At 31.6% G+C, this 13,386-nt stretch overlaps 1 protein-coding gene across 1 annotated transcript in view; it reads left to right on the forward strand.

Moving 5' to 3' along the window:
* The window catches only part of LOC106472150 (5'-AMP-activated protein kinase catalytic subunit alpha-2-like), a 34,240-nt gene that overhangs the window by 11,767 nt on the left and 9,087 nt on the right, over nt 1–13,386 (forward strand). Inside the window, exons 6-12 of the mRNA XM_013932779.2 lie at nt 1,629–1,698; nt 4,474–4,522; nt 8,967–9,072; nt 9,339–9,444; nt 10,953–11,120; nt 11,287–11,320; nt 12,502–12,588. Of these exons, the coding sequence (XP_013788233.1) occupies nt 1,629–1,698; nt 4,474–4,522; nt 8,967–9,072; nt 9,339–9,444; nt 10,953–11,120; nt 11,287–11,320; nt 12,502–12,588 (620 nt within the window). The remainder of the gene's footprint in view (nt 1–1,628; nt 1,699–4,473; nt 4,523–8,966; nt 9,073–9,338; nt 9,445–10,952; nt 11,121–11,286; nt 11,321–12,501; nt 12,589–13,386) is intronic.

The raw sequence follows: 13,386 nt of genomic DNA on the forward strand, positions 1-13,386 counted from the left end.
CAATTATTATACATTATATATGTATATAGATTATTGCTATTTTGAAATAAGTTCGAGTAGACTAACGACACAACCTACCTCATTGAAATCTTAGTTCAAAAGAAAGAAATGGTGCTAGCCACATTAGAAATGCTGAGAAAACCACTAGGGGGACATTCTGAGCTTCTGATTTGTTATTCATTTATAGAAGTAAGTGTATATAAGGGATCATTTCCAAAAATGAAAGAGGTGGGTGGGGTGCCACTGTGTTTGATTTATTACGTGAGCAATATCTCAGGAAATAGAAAAGATAAGACCTTCTTATTTTATATTCTAGTTTGTCAATATCTGTAATTTGAGTTTCTAATTGGTACAAAATCATAGACTTAGTATTTTGACTTCACAAACATCTAATGTTTATCTGTGTTTTTTTAATATTTACTTTTAAATTAAGAAATTGAGTAATGTATAGTTCTAAAATTTGAATTATAATCTACAGTTTCATAACAAGGTTATTGACATAAATTCATGAAATAGTACTTCAATAAAATTTGAATGCGAGTCAACAAACGAGGTGACATGGCCTTTCACCTATGACCCGTCTTGAAATGGTTAGATAAATTGACTTTGAAATCTTGCTGTAAATCAAGGATAGGTTCACCCCAACCTTCTGTTGAAAACTGTGCCTTCTTTTTTCTTGTGTAAGTACCCTATATAGTCTTGCACTTTTTACAAGTTTGAAAATTATTTTATAAGAATGGTTTTAGTTTTTAATTTTTTTACTACCTGAGAAAAAAGTATTATAGGTTGTTAAGCTTGTGCCTCACTTATATATCACAGTGGGCCAATTTCCAGTATGTTTTTATAAACTTCTGTTTTTCTTATTTTTGGAATGTATTTATTTTACATACTTCCTTAAACACTGAAAAACTTCTGTATACGAAGAGAAACTGAATTCTGTTTTCTCACCATCCCATTACGTAACAACAGCATATGTGCTCTCAGATGGTAAACATAACAAAGAAGGTGATATTATAAATATAAACCAACCAAGAAAAATTAATTCTTCTGTAAAAATTATTTTCAAATTTTTGCCCAAGTTGAATACCTATTTTATCTCTCCAGTAAAGCCCTCTTGTTTGTAAACAGCAGAATGGCCTTGATACACTTGTCATAATGATTTATCTGAAATGCATGGATTTAGATTTAACCACTCTTATAAGAGGTTCAAACAGATTAATTACATCTGAAGGCTAGATGTGGACTGTTGTTGCTTAGAGAAACGTTTGTTGACAATGTTGTCTGTAAGCTGAGATAAAGTTTTCAAATTGACAGCTAAAATACTAGAATTCATAAACTTTCATTTTCCATATGAGCTTTCTGAAACTAAATATATTATTATTTTGATAAGAAAAGTATTTTTTAATACTGTTGTAGAAAGTTTATCAGCATGAGTAATTTAATGTCACAAACAAGTGTGGATGACATGAATGTTTTATTTTTGTGTCTTTATTTTATGTGTTAGTTGATAAGTGAATATATAGAAATATTTTTAATGAGGATAAATTTGGTATCTAGTGGATTGGCAGGCAGCTTGAAAATATGTGCTTATGTGATAACATTAAAAGAAATTATCTCATATTGACAAGGTTGTATGCTGGTCCAGAAGTGGATATCTGGAGCTGTGGAGTAATTCTTTATGCTCTTCTCTGTGGCACAGTAAGTTGAATTTTTTTGTTTACTTTCATTCTCTTTTTGTTCTGTCTAACTGAAACAAGAAAATAATTTCTGGAGACCATAACTTGATATATTTTACTTTATAGAGATAGATATCTTTCTGGGAGCAAAAATTAAATAATTAAAAAACTGTTTGAAGTTTATTTGTTTATTAAAATGTATTGAGTTTCTAATTTGATGTTTGCAAATAGTCTAGTCATATGTTTCCCAATAGTCTTACTGACCTTTAAATTTCTAGCTATATTGTAAATAGTACCTGGTGTGTTTTATTTGACTTGACGTAAGTTGTTCAACTTATATAGTTCTAAGTGTAATTTTTTTATGGTGTCATAGTTGATGCATTTGTTGTATAATTTGTTTTATTGTATTATAAAAACAACTACTGGATGAAATACTTTGAAACTTCTGAATTACTTTCTACAGATTATGTAACTTTTATAAGTAAAATATTTTAACTTTGTGATATTTGTATGAATTTGCAGCTTTGAAATTTCAGATTTTATTGTGACATGTTTTTTAAGAAAGAATTAAAAATGCTTACTTTTGTGTAATGTGTTAACTTTTGATTTTAAAGTCTTCCAACATTCTTTTAAAACTTTCATGTAAACTTTGTATTTTATAAAACCATAAATTTTATCTTTGTTCTGATTCAAAAAACAATGTGTACAGTTTTACTCTCTGTACAGTCACTGATGTACACTAAAAACAACTTATTTTTTACCATACCAAAATTGTAATGAAGCCAAATTTTTTGAAATTGTTAATCAAAATATTTCATTTAATATATGTGCTTAGTTTTAAACTCATTTTGTACTCAATTATATATTTTTCTTGCATTTATTTTCAATGATTTTCTTTGCCCTTCAGGCTTTTACTTAAGCTGATAAAGTCTAATAAATAGACCTTGTCAGCAAATCAAAACTTGATACAGTCAAGTGCAAAATGACTTAATTAAGTTTTAAGTCTAGTTTGTCTTTTTCCACAGAAATATTTATTTTTCTGTCATGCTCCAATATCATAATTCAAATAAATTATAATGATAAAGCAAGCTTTAAAAAGAAAAATGATAACTGTAATTGTGGAAGTTCTTCAGAAACACCATTTTTTTTAGCAACATATCACCAAACGAAGCTTTTATCACTTTGTTTTGTTCTCATCTCTACACAAATTTGTGATGAACTGGAAGCCTTATTGGCTCTTATAATCTCAAAGAATGGAAAAAGAGCTTTCATGGCATGTTTAGAGCAGTAACCTATGATTTCTTAAAGCTGAGTTATATACATTTACATTGTACCATGACAGCTATTGGTGATACTACACTAATACTCAAGTTACTAAAACAAATTCATGCTATTTTGTTCAAAACTATTATTACTTAGTCTTTCCTTCTAGAGGGCTACAGGTGCCATATTATACCCAGAAAAAATTCAGGAAATGCACGAATACTAATGACTTCTTTGAGGTCAGGTTTAAATTAACCTAAAATCAAAATTTGTATATTTAATTTTTATGTATAAAATTAAGTAAACACAATTTTTTATTGAATAAATTTAAGCTCCAAAATTTTTTTTCTGGGTGGAAGATTGACTACAATGTTATTTTCTATATTTTTAAAAATTCAGTCATACAGTTTTGCCCTTTAGGTGGAATCCACCTATCTGGACATGAAAGAGTTATAATATTTTTTGTTTTTTACGTATCTTCATCAATGCGAGGTATTTGTTAAATTTGTATGGTATGTTCAGCCTCAGACAGTGTGTTGATCTCTGATGTGTTTATTTCTTTGTGTTTATGATACTTATTATATGTGTATATTTTGGAGTAATAACAATGGTAAACTAAGTTAGAGAAATTTAGGTAACTAGTCATCAGATAGTTGTAATAATCCAGATGATAACACTGACAATCAGTAAGGAATTTCCAAATGTAGAGATGTGCTTGTATGAAACATTTGTTTTTCATTATATATTTGTTCTGAATATCACATGGTATGGCTAATTAACATATATGTGATCTTAACACTAGCTAGCTGCTTACCATAGTAAAGTCTTACTACTTACCTGTGTATTAGTCTCAAAAGAAAAGATGACTTGTGTATTAATTATAGTACTACTGGAGATAAAAAGTATATGATATTTTTGTTTTGTATTTTTTTTCATGGAGAAAGTTATATTCACTGTTAGTAATAAAAATATCATTATTCAGAGTGCTTTACACATTTTTTTTTCTATTTTTTGCATGTATACGAGTTTAACAACCTAAGTAATTCTAAGGTGTATGTAGAAGACTTTACTATATTTTCTTAGTAGTATTTTTGAATAAATCACATTTATGTTCAATATTTACAGAATATAAGTGTCAATTTGATATAATAAACACTCAGTTCCTTTAAATACACCTCCTGTGGCTCAACAGTAAGTGAAGACTTATAGCACTAAAAAAACCTGCTAAGTTTTGATACACCTGCTAAGCAAAGCACAAATAAGATGAATTCTATTGCTCTCCAATTGAAAATTTAATGTTTTGATATGTGTATGTGTGTACCTCTGAGATTAGTGTGGATATTTTCATGTTTGTAATTTTGTGCTTCAAGTGGAGTATTTTAGGGTTACATATTTAGGACGTGCTAATACTTTTAACGAAAAATGTTTTGCTTTCATATGAAATGGGTGGTAGTATAGTAATTTCAACTAGATATATGAGAAACAACCTTACATAAAAATGTCAACTTTAACTAAAATTTTGTTTAATTTTCAGCTTCCCTTTGATGATGAACATGTTCCTACACTCTTTAGAAAAATCAAATGTGAGTTGTAGTTTGTACTTATACATATGTTCTTGAAATTAAATACCTAAGGTGTGGATGTACTTAAATATAAAAATTAACTCTTTCCACATGAGCTCGGTCAAATTGACTGACTTCGTAACCATTTTGAACTTGTTACAGTTTCCGTACCATAACTTTTAATGCAGTATTTATATCTTCACAAAATTTGGCAGACTTTTAGTAAACATTAAAAAACTTTTGTAAAAAAAAAATTCAATTTTTTAATTAAGTGTTTTTCAATAAAAATTTATCTGAGGATATACCAAGTAGTTTTGTTTACTGGTCTCCATGCAAAGTGATTTTAATGTTAAAATTAAAAATGCGCTTACTCATCTGACTGTTTGTGTAATCTCTATAACCTAAATGATTATAAAACATTACTTTTCAGTAAAACTTTATATTTTGATATGGTCTTGAGCTATCTTGATTGTCTTTCTGCACTCGTTGCCCAGGGACTGACTCCATATGTGGTATTTTTCCTTTCCTGTTCCATCCGATCTTCGCCCATGACTATTTACCAAAGGTGATGGTCTACCTTCTGCATTTGGTCTATTTGATGTGATTTCCATCCTTCTCACCCTTCCATTTCTCATCTTTTCCAATTCTTTATCTGGTTTGTTTGACAAGTGGTTTTCCACTTTGACCATGTCTAGCTAGTAGGCAGACCTTGTTTAACACATTCCGTTTCTCCTAGTTTCATTTCTCTCCTTTTCCACTCCTTTTGAGTCATGCATCCTCCATTCCTTTGATTTACCTGGTTGGGAACTTATTGTTATTTATGCCATTTCCTGTCCTCCCTTTCAACCTTTGTCTACATGTACCATCTCTCCCTCAAGACCTATTTTTCTTCTACTCCTTGCTTGCGGATGTCATTGATCAGATATTTATGCTATTAATGTTACCCAAATCCTCTACCATTCCTCTTATGTCATCCTATACCCTGACCAGTCCTTCCTTCTTAAGAACTATGCTGCCCATATGGTTTGTCTTTCACACCAATTTTCTTACCTTCCATTTCCTACCTGACCCTGATCAGCTTCTTTGTCCAGTTTGCTTCTTGTGGCACGTATTGCCTCCTTTTGGAGTTCACGTTCCCAACTTTTTATTTCCTGGAACTCTTCTGTTTCCCATGCCCTATCCCTGTCATGCTCACTGGTTGGGTTTGTTAATTCGTTAGGAAGTTTGCCATCTCCACAAGGTTTCTTCTCATCAAATTTGTCATCTCAACATCCATTGGAGAAGATCGTTCAGGCTGGAATGTAGAATACTCCCAATACCTTCGTCACTCATTATCTGCATGATCTGATTGTAACTTCCTCAAATGGATATTGTCTCACTCTTGTGGTGATTCTACACAAATACATTCAACTTTGACTGGGGTAGGTCTTATCACTTCCTTTCATTTATGTTTTCTTTTTCAGAGACCCTCTCTCTTTTTTCTTTTACCACTGATAATAGGATCTCACTCTGTCATGGGTGTTGCCTGGTCAGGTATGCTTTGCCTCAAACCTGCACTATTTACTGATTGTGCTATAATACCCACTTTATAGGTGGGGTGTTCCACAAGGCTACTGGTGGTATATACATATGTTTCTAGATATCAGTAAGTTTCACTAAGTGGTGGACTGTCACTCATGGATTTCATGAGAAAAGCAGAAGGAGATTTTTGCCCATCCCTGCTGACCCTTTGATTGAATGAATTGGAGTCAGTCTGCTTTTAATATGTGTATTAATGCACTTTCTCTAGTGTGATGTTCCTCTGAACTCCCCACCACATTTACTTCCCCTCTTTTTTTCTTCCAATGATGATTGATGATTTCCCACTCACTGAGAAGAGGGCAAAACTGGTATCCCTCTTTCCCTTTCCCCTGGCTGCTTTTTCCGAGGTAGACAACTGTTGATTGGAGCAGGACCAGCCGATGCGGAATCCTCCTTGTAATACCATGTTCAGAATGACACCACCCAGTTCCTACAGTTGTGTCCAGTAGAGGCCTCTCTTCTTGTTAATTCCAGTTGCAGGAAGTTCTTTCCCTGCTTCTATGGTTGGGTTTGGAGGACTTTGTCTGCCTTATAATAGCGGCAATGGGACGTATGTACACTGTTTCTATGGTTGAGCAAATTTTCCATGTCATCCTTGTAATTCCAGATGCAGGATGTCTCTTCCCTGCATTTACAGTTTGGTGAGTTATGATTTCTACTCATCATACTGGTTACAGATTGAGCTGAGGCAGTGCCACGACCCCGTGATGCTGAGTTCGGTCTGTTGTACTTCTTGCTTCTATGGTTATTTTGGAAGTTTGTCCAGTTTTGGCCACCTGTTAATTTCCCTTTTGTAATTCTGGCTGTTTGACATATGACACTGTTTACTTATGGTTAGGATTGATGAGTATGTGTATCACCACAGTCCACATGCCCTAGCCATTATGTTTATGTTACATTATATTTGTTTTTATCTGGTTTGATCCTGTTATGGAACCTCACCTAACCTGTTGAGATTGGGTATCTACATACTTTATTCAAATTATATTTTACTATGGATTGCGCCTCTCCGAATAAATTGCACTTATGTTAAGAGCATATTTGTTCCTGATGTAGTGTGGTACCCCATGTGTGCCTCAGTTTCATCTCAGAGCACACCTGTTTATTCTAGGCAGTTGCTTTCCACATAATTTCAATGTTGAGCACATACACCCGCCTCTCCACCTTTTCAGTATGGGATTCTAACTTTGTTTGAGAGGAGGTAAGACCATATCGGAAGTTAACATTTCCTTAGCCTGAAAATGTATTTCCAGTTGGTACTTGCCTCCTCTCACACACACTTTCCACTCTTACTCCTTACGTTCTTCTTTTAGAGCCTACCAATTCTCAAAAGTGAGAAATAGCAGAGCACCCTAGCTGCACCAATATAGGTGGCACAATACTATTGGTGGAGAGTAGTCACATGCTATGTACATATTCAATAGTGGCATGAAATTGGTGGGGTATGTAGACTGGTGCTCTGAGCATGAACATTTTTTCAGAAACGCTTAGAGGGTAGCAAGAAGATTGAGATAGCTTTGTGTGAAAGGAGATAAGTACTTATCAGAAATACATTTTCACTATAAGTTCTTATCTATTATTTTCTCTATCCTAATTCTGTGCACAAGGTTTATCAATTTGACTGACCTTGTAACCACCATAAAAGTTGGAAATAAATCTAAATATCCTTCTTTTTTATTGTAACATGAGACTACTAATAATGTCTATCCTAAATAGCTTTAAACTTGTAACAGTATACATCTGTTTGTACTTAAAGTTTATTGTTTTATTGCCATTTGAACTGTGTCTAAATTAATATTCCCATCATAAAATTTGAAAATCATTTGGCGAACATGGAGCTCATGTTACCATATCAAATTACATAATGCACAGTCTACTCAAACAGCGTACCTTGTGAATAACATTTTAGTTACTTTTATAATAATAAATAAAGAATACACATGGAAAACAAGAAGTAAAGTATATACCTGGATCTTTTTTTTTCTTTTGCTGTCAACTGTTGATGACACTTAACCATGTTTCTTTACACTAGTGGTACTACTGCACTAAATACTTTTTATATAATTAAATAATATACCAAAGAACACAGAATAGTAACATCTGAAAAAGCAGACAATGTTTCATGACTATAAAAAATTTTCTAGCTTTATAACTATGTGACAAAAGTTGTTAAAAATTCAGCTAAGCTCATCGATGTGTTTCCTGTGGGAGTAAAGTTTGAAGTGGAAGAGAAATAGACAGTTCTCTGTACAAAAAACAATGCAGTTTAACACATTATTTGATAGATTAAAACTTTGGCTTTCTATAGGTTATAAATAATATAGTATTAAATGTCGGAGAGGATTATTGGCAATTTCTGAAAGAAAGTATGTAAGAGGTGTGCGTGGCAAGTAGGGTCTGATTTTTTATTTAATGGCTCTGTAAACAAATAAAATTACGATTTGCCTGAGTGACTCATTATCATGAGTAATTTATGCTAAATTTCACATTTCTTGGAGGGGTGGTAAATAAATTAGAGAAGAGAGATACATAGAGAGCAAGTGTCACAATTCTCATGCTAGGTGAAATTGAGGATTTTTTCAAATATTGCCTCATAAAATTAAAAACTTAATATTATATAATGTTGAGATTTAGATTAATAGCTACATTTTTATGCCAAGTTTATTTATATATTGGGATAAGAAAGTAGTTTAATTAACTTTTGAATGTAACTCACTAAAACCTTCTGACATGAGCACAAAAAGAGTTAAAATTTGTATTTTTATAATTTAGTTTCTCTTGATTGTGCTATTATCGAGCTATTTTTTCTTATTAATGTTTATTTCAAACCTAGTTTTGCCTGCTGGCATTAGTCTCATATCTAATATGTCCTAACTAATTTCAGCTGGAGTTTTCCCTATCCCTGACTACCTGAACAAGTCTGTCGTCAGTTTATTGTGTCACATGCTGCAGGTGGACCCTATGAAAAGAGCAACAATGGAGGATATAAAGTAAGAGATATTACCAATTTTAGAACACAAAGAAAAAAATTAATTCATTGAGAGTTGGAATATGGTTAATTTTTTCAAATTAGAAAGTATTGAAGGAATGAACAATTTTTGCAATTTCTTAATTTTGCATATTTTTTATGTTGAAAGACTATATTGCTCAAACGATGTGACTACTGTAACCAGATTTACCATTGTTATTGTATTCATTTGTAAAATTTTAGTACCTGCAACTTTAGTGCAGATATTATAGCTACAAAATTTTACAGAAACCATGATTGGTTCAAAAAAGACCTTGCTGTTTACTTGTTTCCCTCACCTAATGATACTGATGCTTCAATCATTGATACTGATGCTGTTTACGAAGTCTGTGAGGTAAGAAGTCAGTTCATAGTGTTAGAATGTTTTTTTTTTAGTTCTTTGTTGCTAGCTGTTCAACTTTATCAGGAAAGAAATGGTAGTTGTTTAAGCAAGTACTGCTTTAATGTTCCAGTTTTTGTTTCAATCTATTTATATACCACTTGATTGATACACACTAGTCTATAACTAATATAATAAGATGTAAACCGCAACTATATTTTTATTAAAAACTACACTCTGATTATTTGACTTTTTTTACAGTTTCACAGTTAACTCTGTACAACCCAGTGGAAAGTATAATACCAGTTCTGACCTTGCGTTGTTAAAAATTACTTCTAACACATGGCATAATAACCATGGGACATTTTAAAATATAAATTTGACTTATTGGTCAGTTTATGATATGTGATACAATAAAATCAATACATAATATAGCTATTTACTATGACGTCACACATAAACATTGACCTGACAGCCAGTTTTCGAAAATATTATTGTTGTAGGCTTAATGATGTCATGCACGAGGCCACTTTATTGAAGGAAGTGTTGAAATAACAAATCAACTAAAGTAATAAAACTAATATAAGCAGATACTATTTATTTCACACTGTTTCCGTCCTTTACTAGTTTATATAGATGTGCTCAAAACAGACCTCATAATATTTACCTTTGCCCAAGGGCAAAATGTGATACTTGCATTCATAGTAAGTTAACTTCTGCTGTACTGTGCACAATATTTAATTCTGTCAGCATATAAGTTAACTCAGCTTCATTGTGAATGATGTTTAATTCTGTCAGCATATAAGTTAACTCAGCTTCATTGTGAATGATGTTTAATTCTGTCAGCATATAAGTTAACTTAACTGCCATGTTAACAATCTTTAATACTATCAATACAAAAGTTAACTTAGCTGACATGTGAACAATGTTTAATACTGTCACTACATAAATTAATTTCAGCTGTACTGTGAACAATGTTTAATACTGTCACTACAAAATTTACTTTAGCTGTACTGTGAACAATGTTTAATACTGTCAGTGCATAAATTAATTTTGGCTGTGCTGTGTATAGTGTTTAATACTGTCAGTACTTAATTTAATTTCAGCTGTACTGTGAACAATGTTTAATACTGTCAATACAAAAGTTAACTTAGCTGCCAAGAGAACAATGTTTAATACTGTCACTACAAAAGTTGACTTCAGCTGTAATGTGGACAGTCTTTAATACTGTCAGTATTTAAGTTAATTTTAACTATACTGCAAAGTGTTTAATGTAGTCAATAGATAAATTGTCTTCAGCTGTATTGCAAAGTGTTTAATTATGTCAATAGTTAAATTAGCTTCAGTTTTTTATGGAAAATGCTTGTTCCATATTCAATTGGCTATTTATATGACAAAACAAGTTGGAAACATGTGACATTTATTTGACTTGTTTTGGAGATTGCTTTTAGACATTGACTATTTCTAGACCTTGCAGTTTACAGCTGCTTGAACCAGTAATTCACTTAAGTGCCTTTTTTCAGAAATTTGGAGTTCAGGAGAAGGAGGTACACAGTGCTTTGTTAAGTGGAGATCCTCATGACCAGTTGGCTATTGCCTACCACCTTATCATAGACAACAAACAGTTTGAATCAAAATGTGACATTAAAGACTTCTACTTGCCATCAAGCCCTCCTTCATCCATAGCTGAAGTAAGTAGTTGGAAAAACATATTAAAGATAAAAATATATTAATCAATTTCTGTATGTATATTTCACTTTTTATTTTTCATACATGCTTTATACAGTATATTAATTTTAAGACAAAGTAAACTTGCTCTACAGCAGTTCCTTCTAATGTTGTTATTATATTTTTCAGAGCCCTGGCAGGCCTCATCCAGAGCAGTTGAAAGGTGAGCTTTGGGTTACGTGAATATTCATATAAATGAAAAAAAATTGACATATGATGAATGAAATGGAAGTTTTTATGATTCTTTTTCTACTGAAACACAAAAAAATGTCTGCATTTTACACATATGTTCATAGAATGTTTATAAAAACCAAGAAGACTTGAGAAATGAATTGTTACTAATGAAATATATAGCAATTGAAAGAGGATTTAACCTAACGATAGTAGATAGAGCTTGTCAACAAGTTCACTGATGTGGTAATTGGACCAAGTATTACCTTAAAACTGAGTTATGACAAAATTAAAAAGAATGTTTAGTGTTGCCACATGTTAAAGGTTTAACTTCTAGATTATTTAAAGTATCTAAAAAAACAACAGATATTTTACTCTATATTTAAACCAATGAATAAGACAAAACAAATTTTAGGTAATACTAAAGATAATACACAGTTAATGGAAAAAACTGGAATTTATAAAATTGAATGTGGAAATGCTTACATTGGACAGGCAAAAGATAATTTAAAATATCATTTAGCAGAACATAAGGGATGCTTAGAAAATTAAAGAACCGAAAATTAAGCCATAGTAGAACATGTACAAAAAACAGAACTTAAAATATTATGGGACAAAACAGAAATAATGATTCAAACTAAGGATATTAGAGCAAATAATATCTGTGAATCTTTAGAAATAATAAAGTTTACAAAAAAAAAATATTAAATAGAGATGAAGGTCCAGCAAAATATCTGTGTAAGAAAGTGGTGGGACTTTCTCTGAGATTTATAATGCAAGTCTTGCACGTTCACTCCTGATGATGACGTGGTAAATGTTGAAACTTGTAGAGGCCATAGATTTGCCTGAATTAAAAATGTTTTTAATTGTGTATCGATTTTAACACTGAGTGTTTCATATTAATTATTTTAACGTTTAATTTCTTATTAGGACATTATTGTTTTCAGCTGTTTCACTTTTCCTTAGGACAGCACATTTTTCAAGAATATTTAAAAGGTTTTGGTTATTTTTATTAGCTTGAAGCTTTTAAGGGAGTTTGTAATCATTTACTGCAATTAATTACTTTTAGCTGTGTAAGGATTTTTACTCAGCATAGACAAAAGTTGAACTTGCTCTTTGGATTTCTTAAAATGCTGAGTTTTTCATACACATGGTTATCTCTATAATTTGTAGGGCGTCAACGTTGGCAGAGTGGACCTGTTGGTAACAGTATAGAAAAGAATAAAGGAACACCTGTGAAAAGAGCAAAGTGGCACCTTGGTATGGCTATTTTCATGTGATTTTGTTTGATTTCTTGTATTGATGTTGTTTGCCTCCTGTGGCTCAGCAATAAGTCTGAGGGCTTATAATGCTAAAAACTAGGTTTTGATACCATTGGTAAGCATAAAACAGATAGCCCATTGTGCAGCTTTGTGCTTAATAACAAACAAACAATTGATATTATTTATGTGTCTTACTTGATTTATTTATTGTATTTTTTTTTTTCTGTTTGAATGTGTGTAAATAGCTACTTACCTTTATATAACATTTAATGTCTTCATGAAATATTTAGTGTAATGACCAAAAATTTTGTATTGAGATATTTATTCTCTTTGTAGTTTATATATGGTGCTAGAAACTTTGTTGTGTAATACCTCTGCAGCACATTGTTGATCGTATTCGGTTCTGAAAAATACAAAAATGTATCCATATGTCTGTCGTTATCAATGGCACGGACTATTTTTTGCAGGACAAGGAATAATGTTGTACATATGTCCGTCAAGTTTCATCAAAATCCAATAATTTTTGACTGAATTATAGAGCAAAAATAAATTAACAGATAGGGATTTATTTTTCGACTTTCGTGACCATGACCCTTCAAAAACTAATCACTTCTAAGTGGGGTCATAGTCCAAATCCATTCAGTCGTTTTTAAGTTTAGAATTGTAACTTGTTTAAAGAGCTAAATAAACTTTTGGTATAATCATTGTTGTTGTTGTTTTTTCTTATTGATCGTATAATTGCAGTGAGATCTATAATTATGACTCTTAGGCGATTCATTCACTGTGGACTTTAGTT

The sequence above is a fragment of the Limulus polyphemus genome, unplaced genomic scaffold (genome assembly GCF_000517525.1).
Source record: "Limulus polyphemus unplaced genomic scaffold, Limulus_polyphemus-2.1.2 Scaffold5118, whole genome shotgun sequence".
NCBI classification, from domain to species: domain Eukaryota; kingdom Metazoa; phylum Arthropoda; class Merostomata; order Xiphosura; family Limulidae; genus Limulus; species Limulus polyphemus.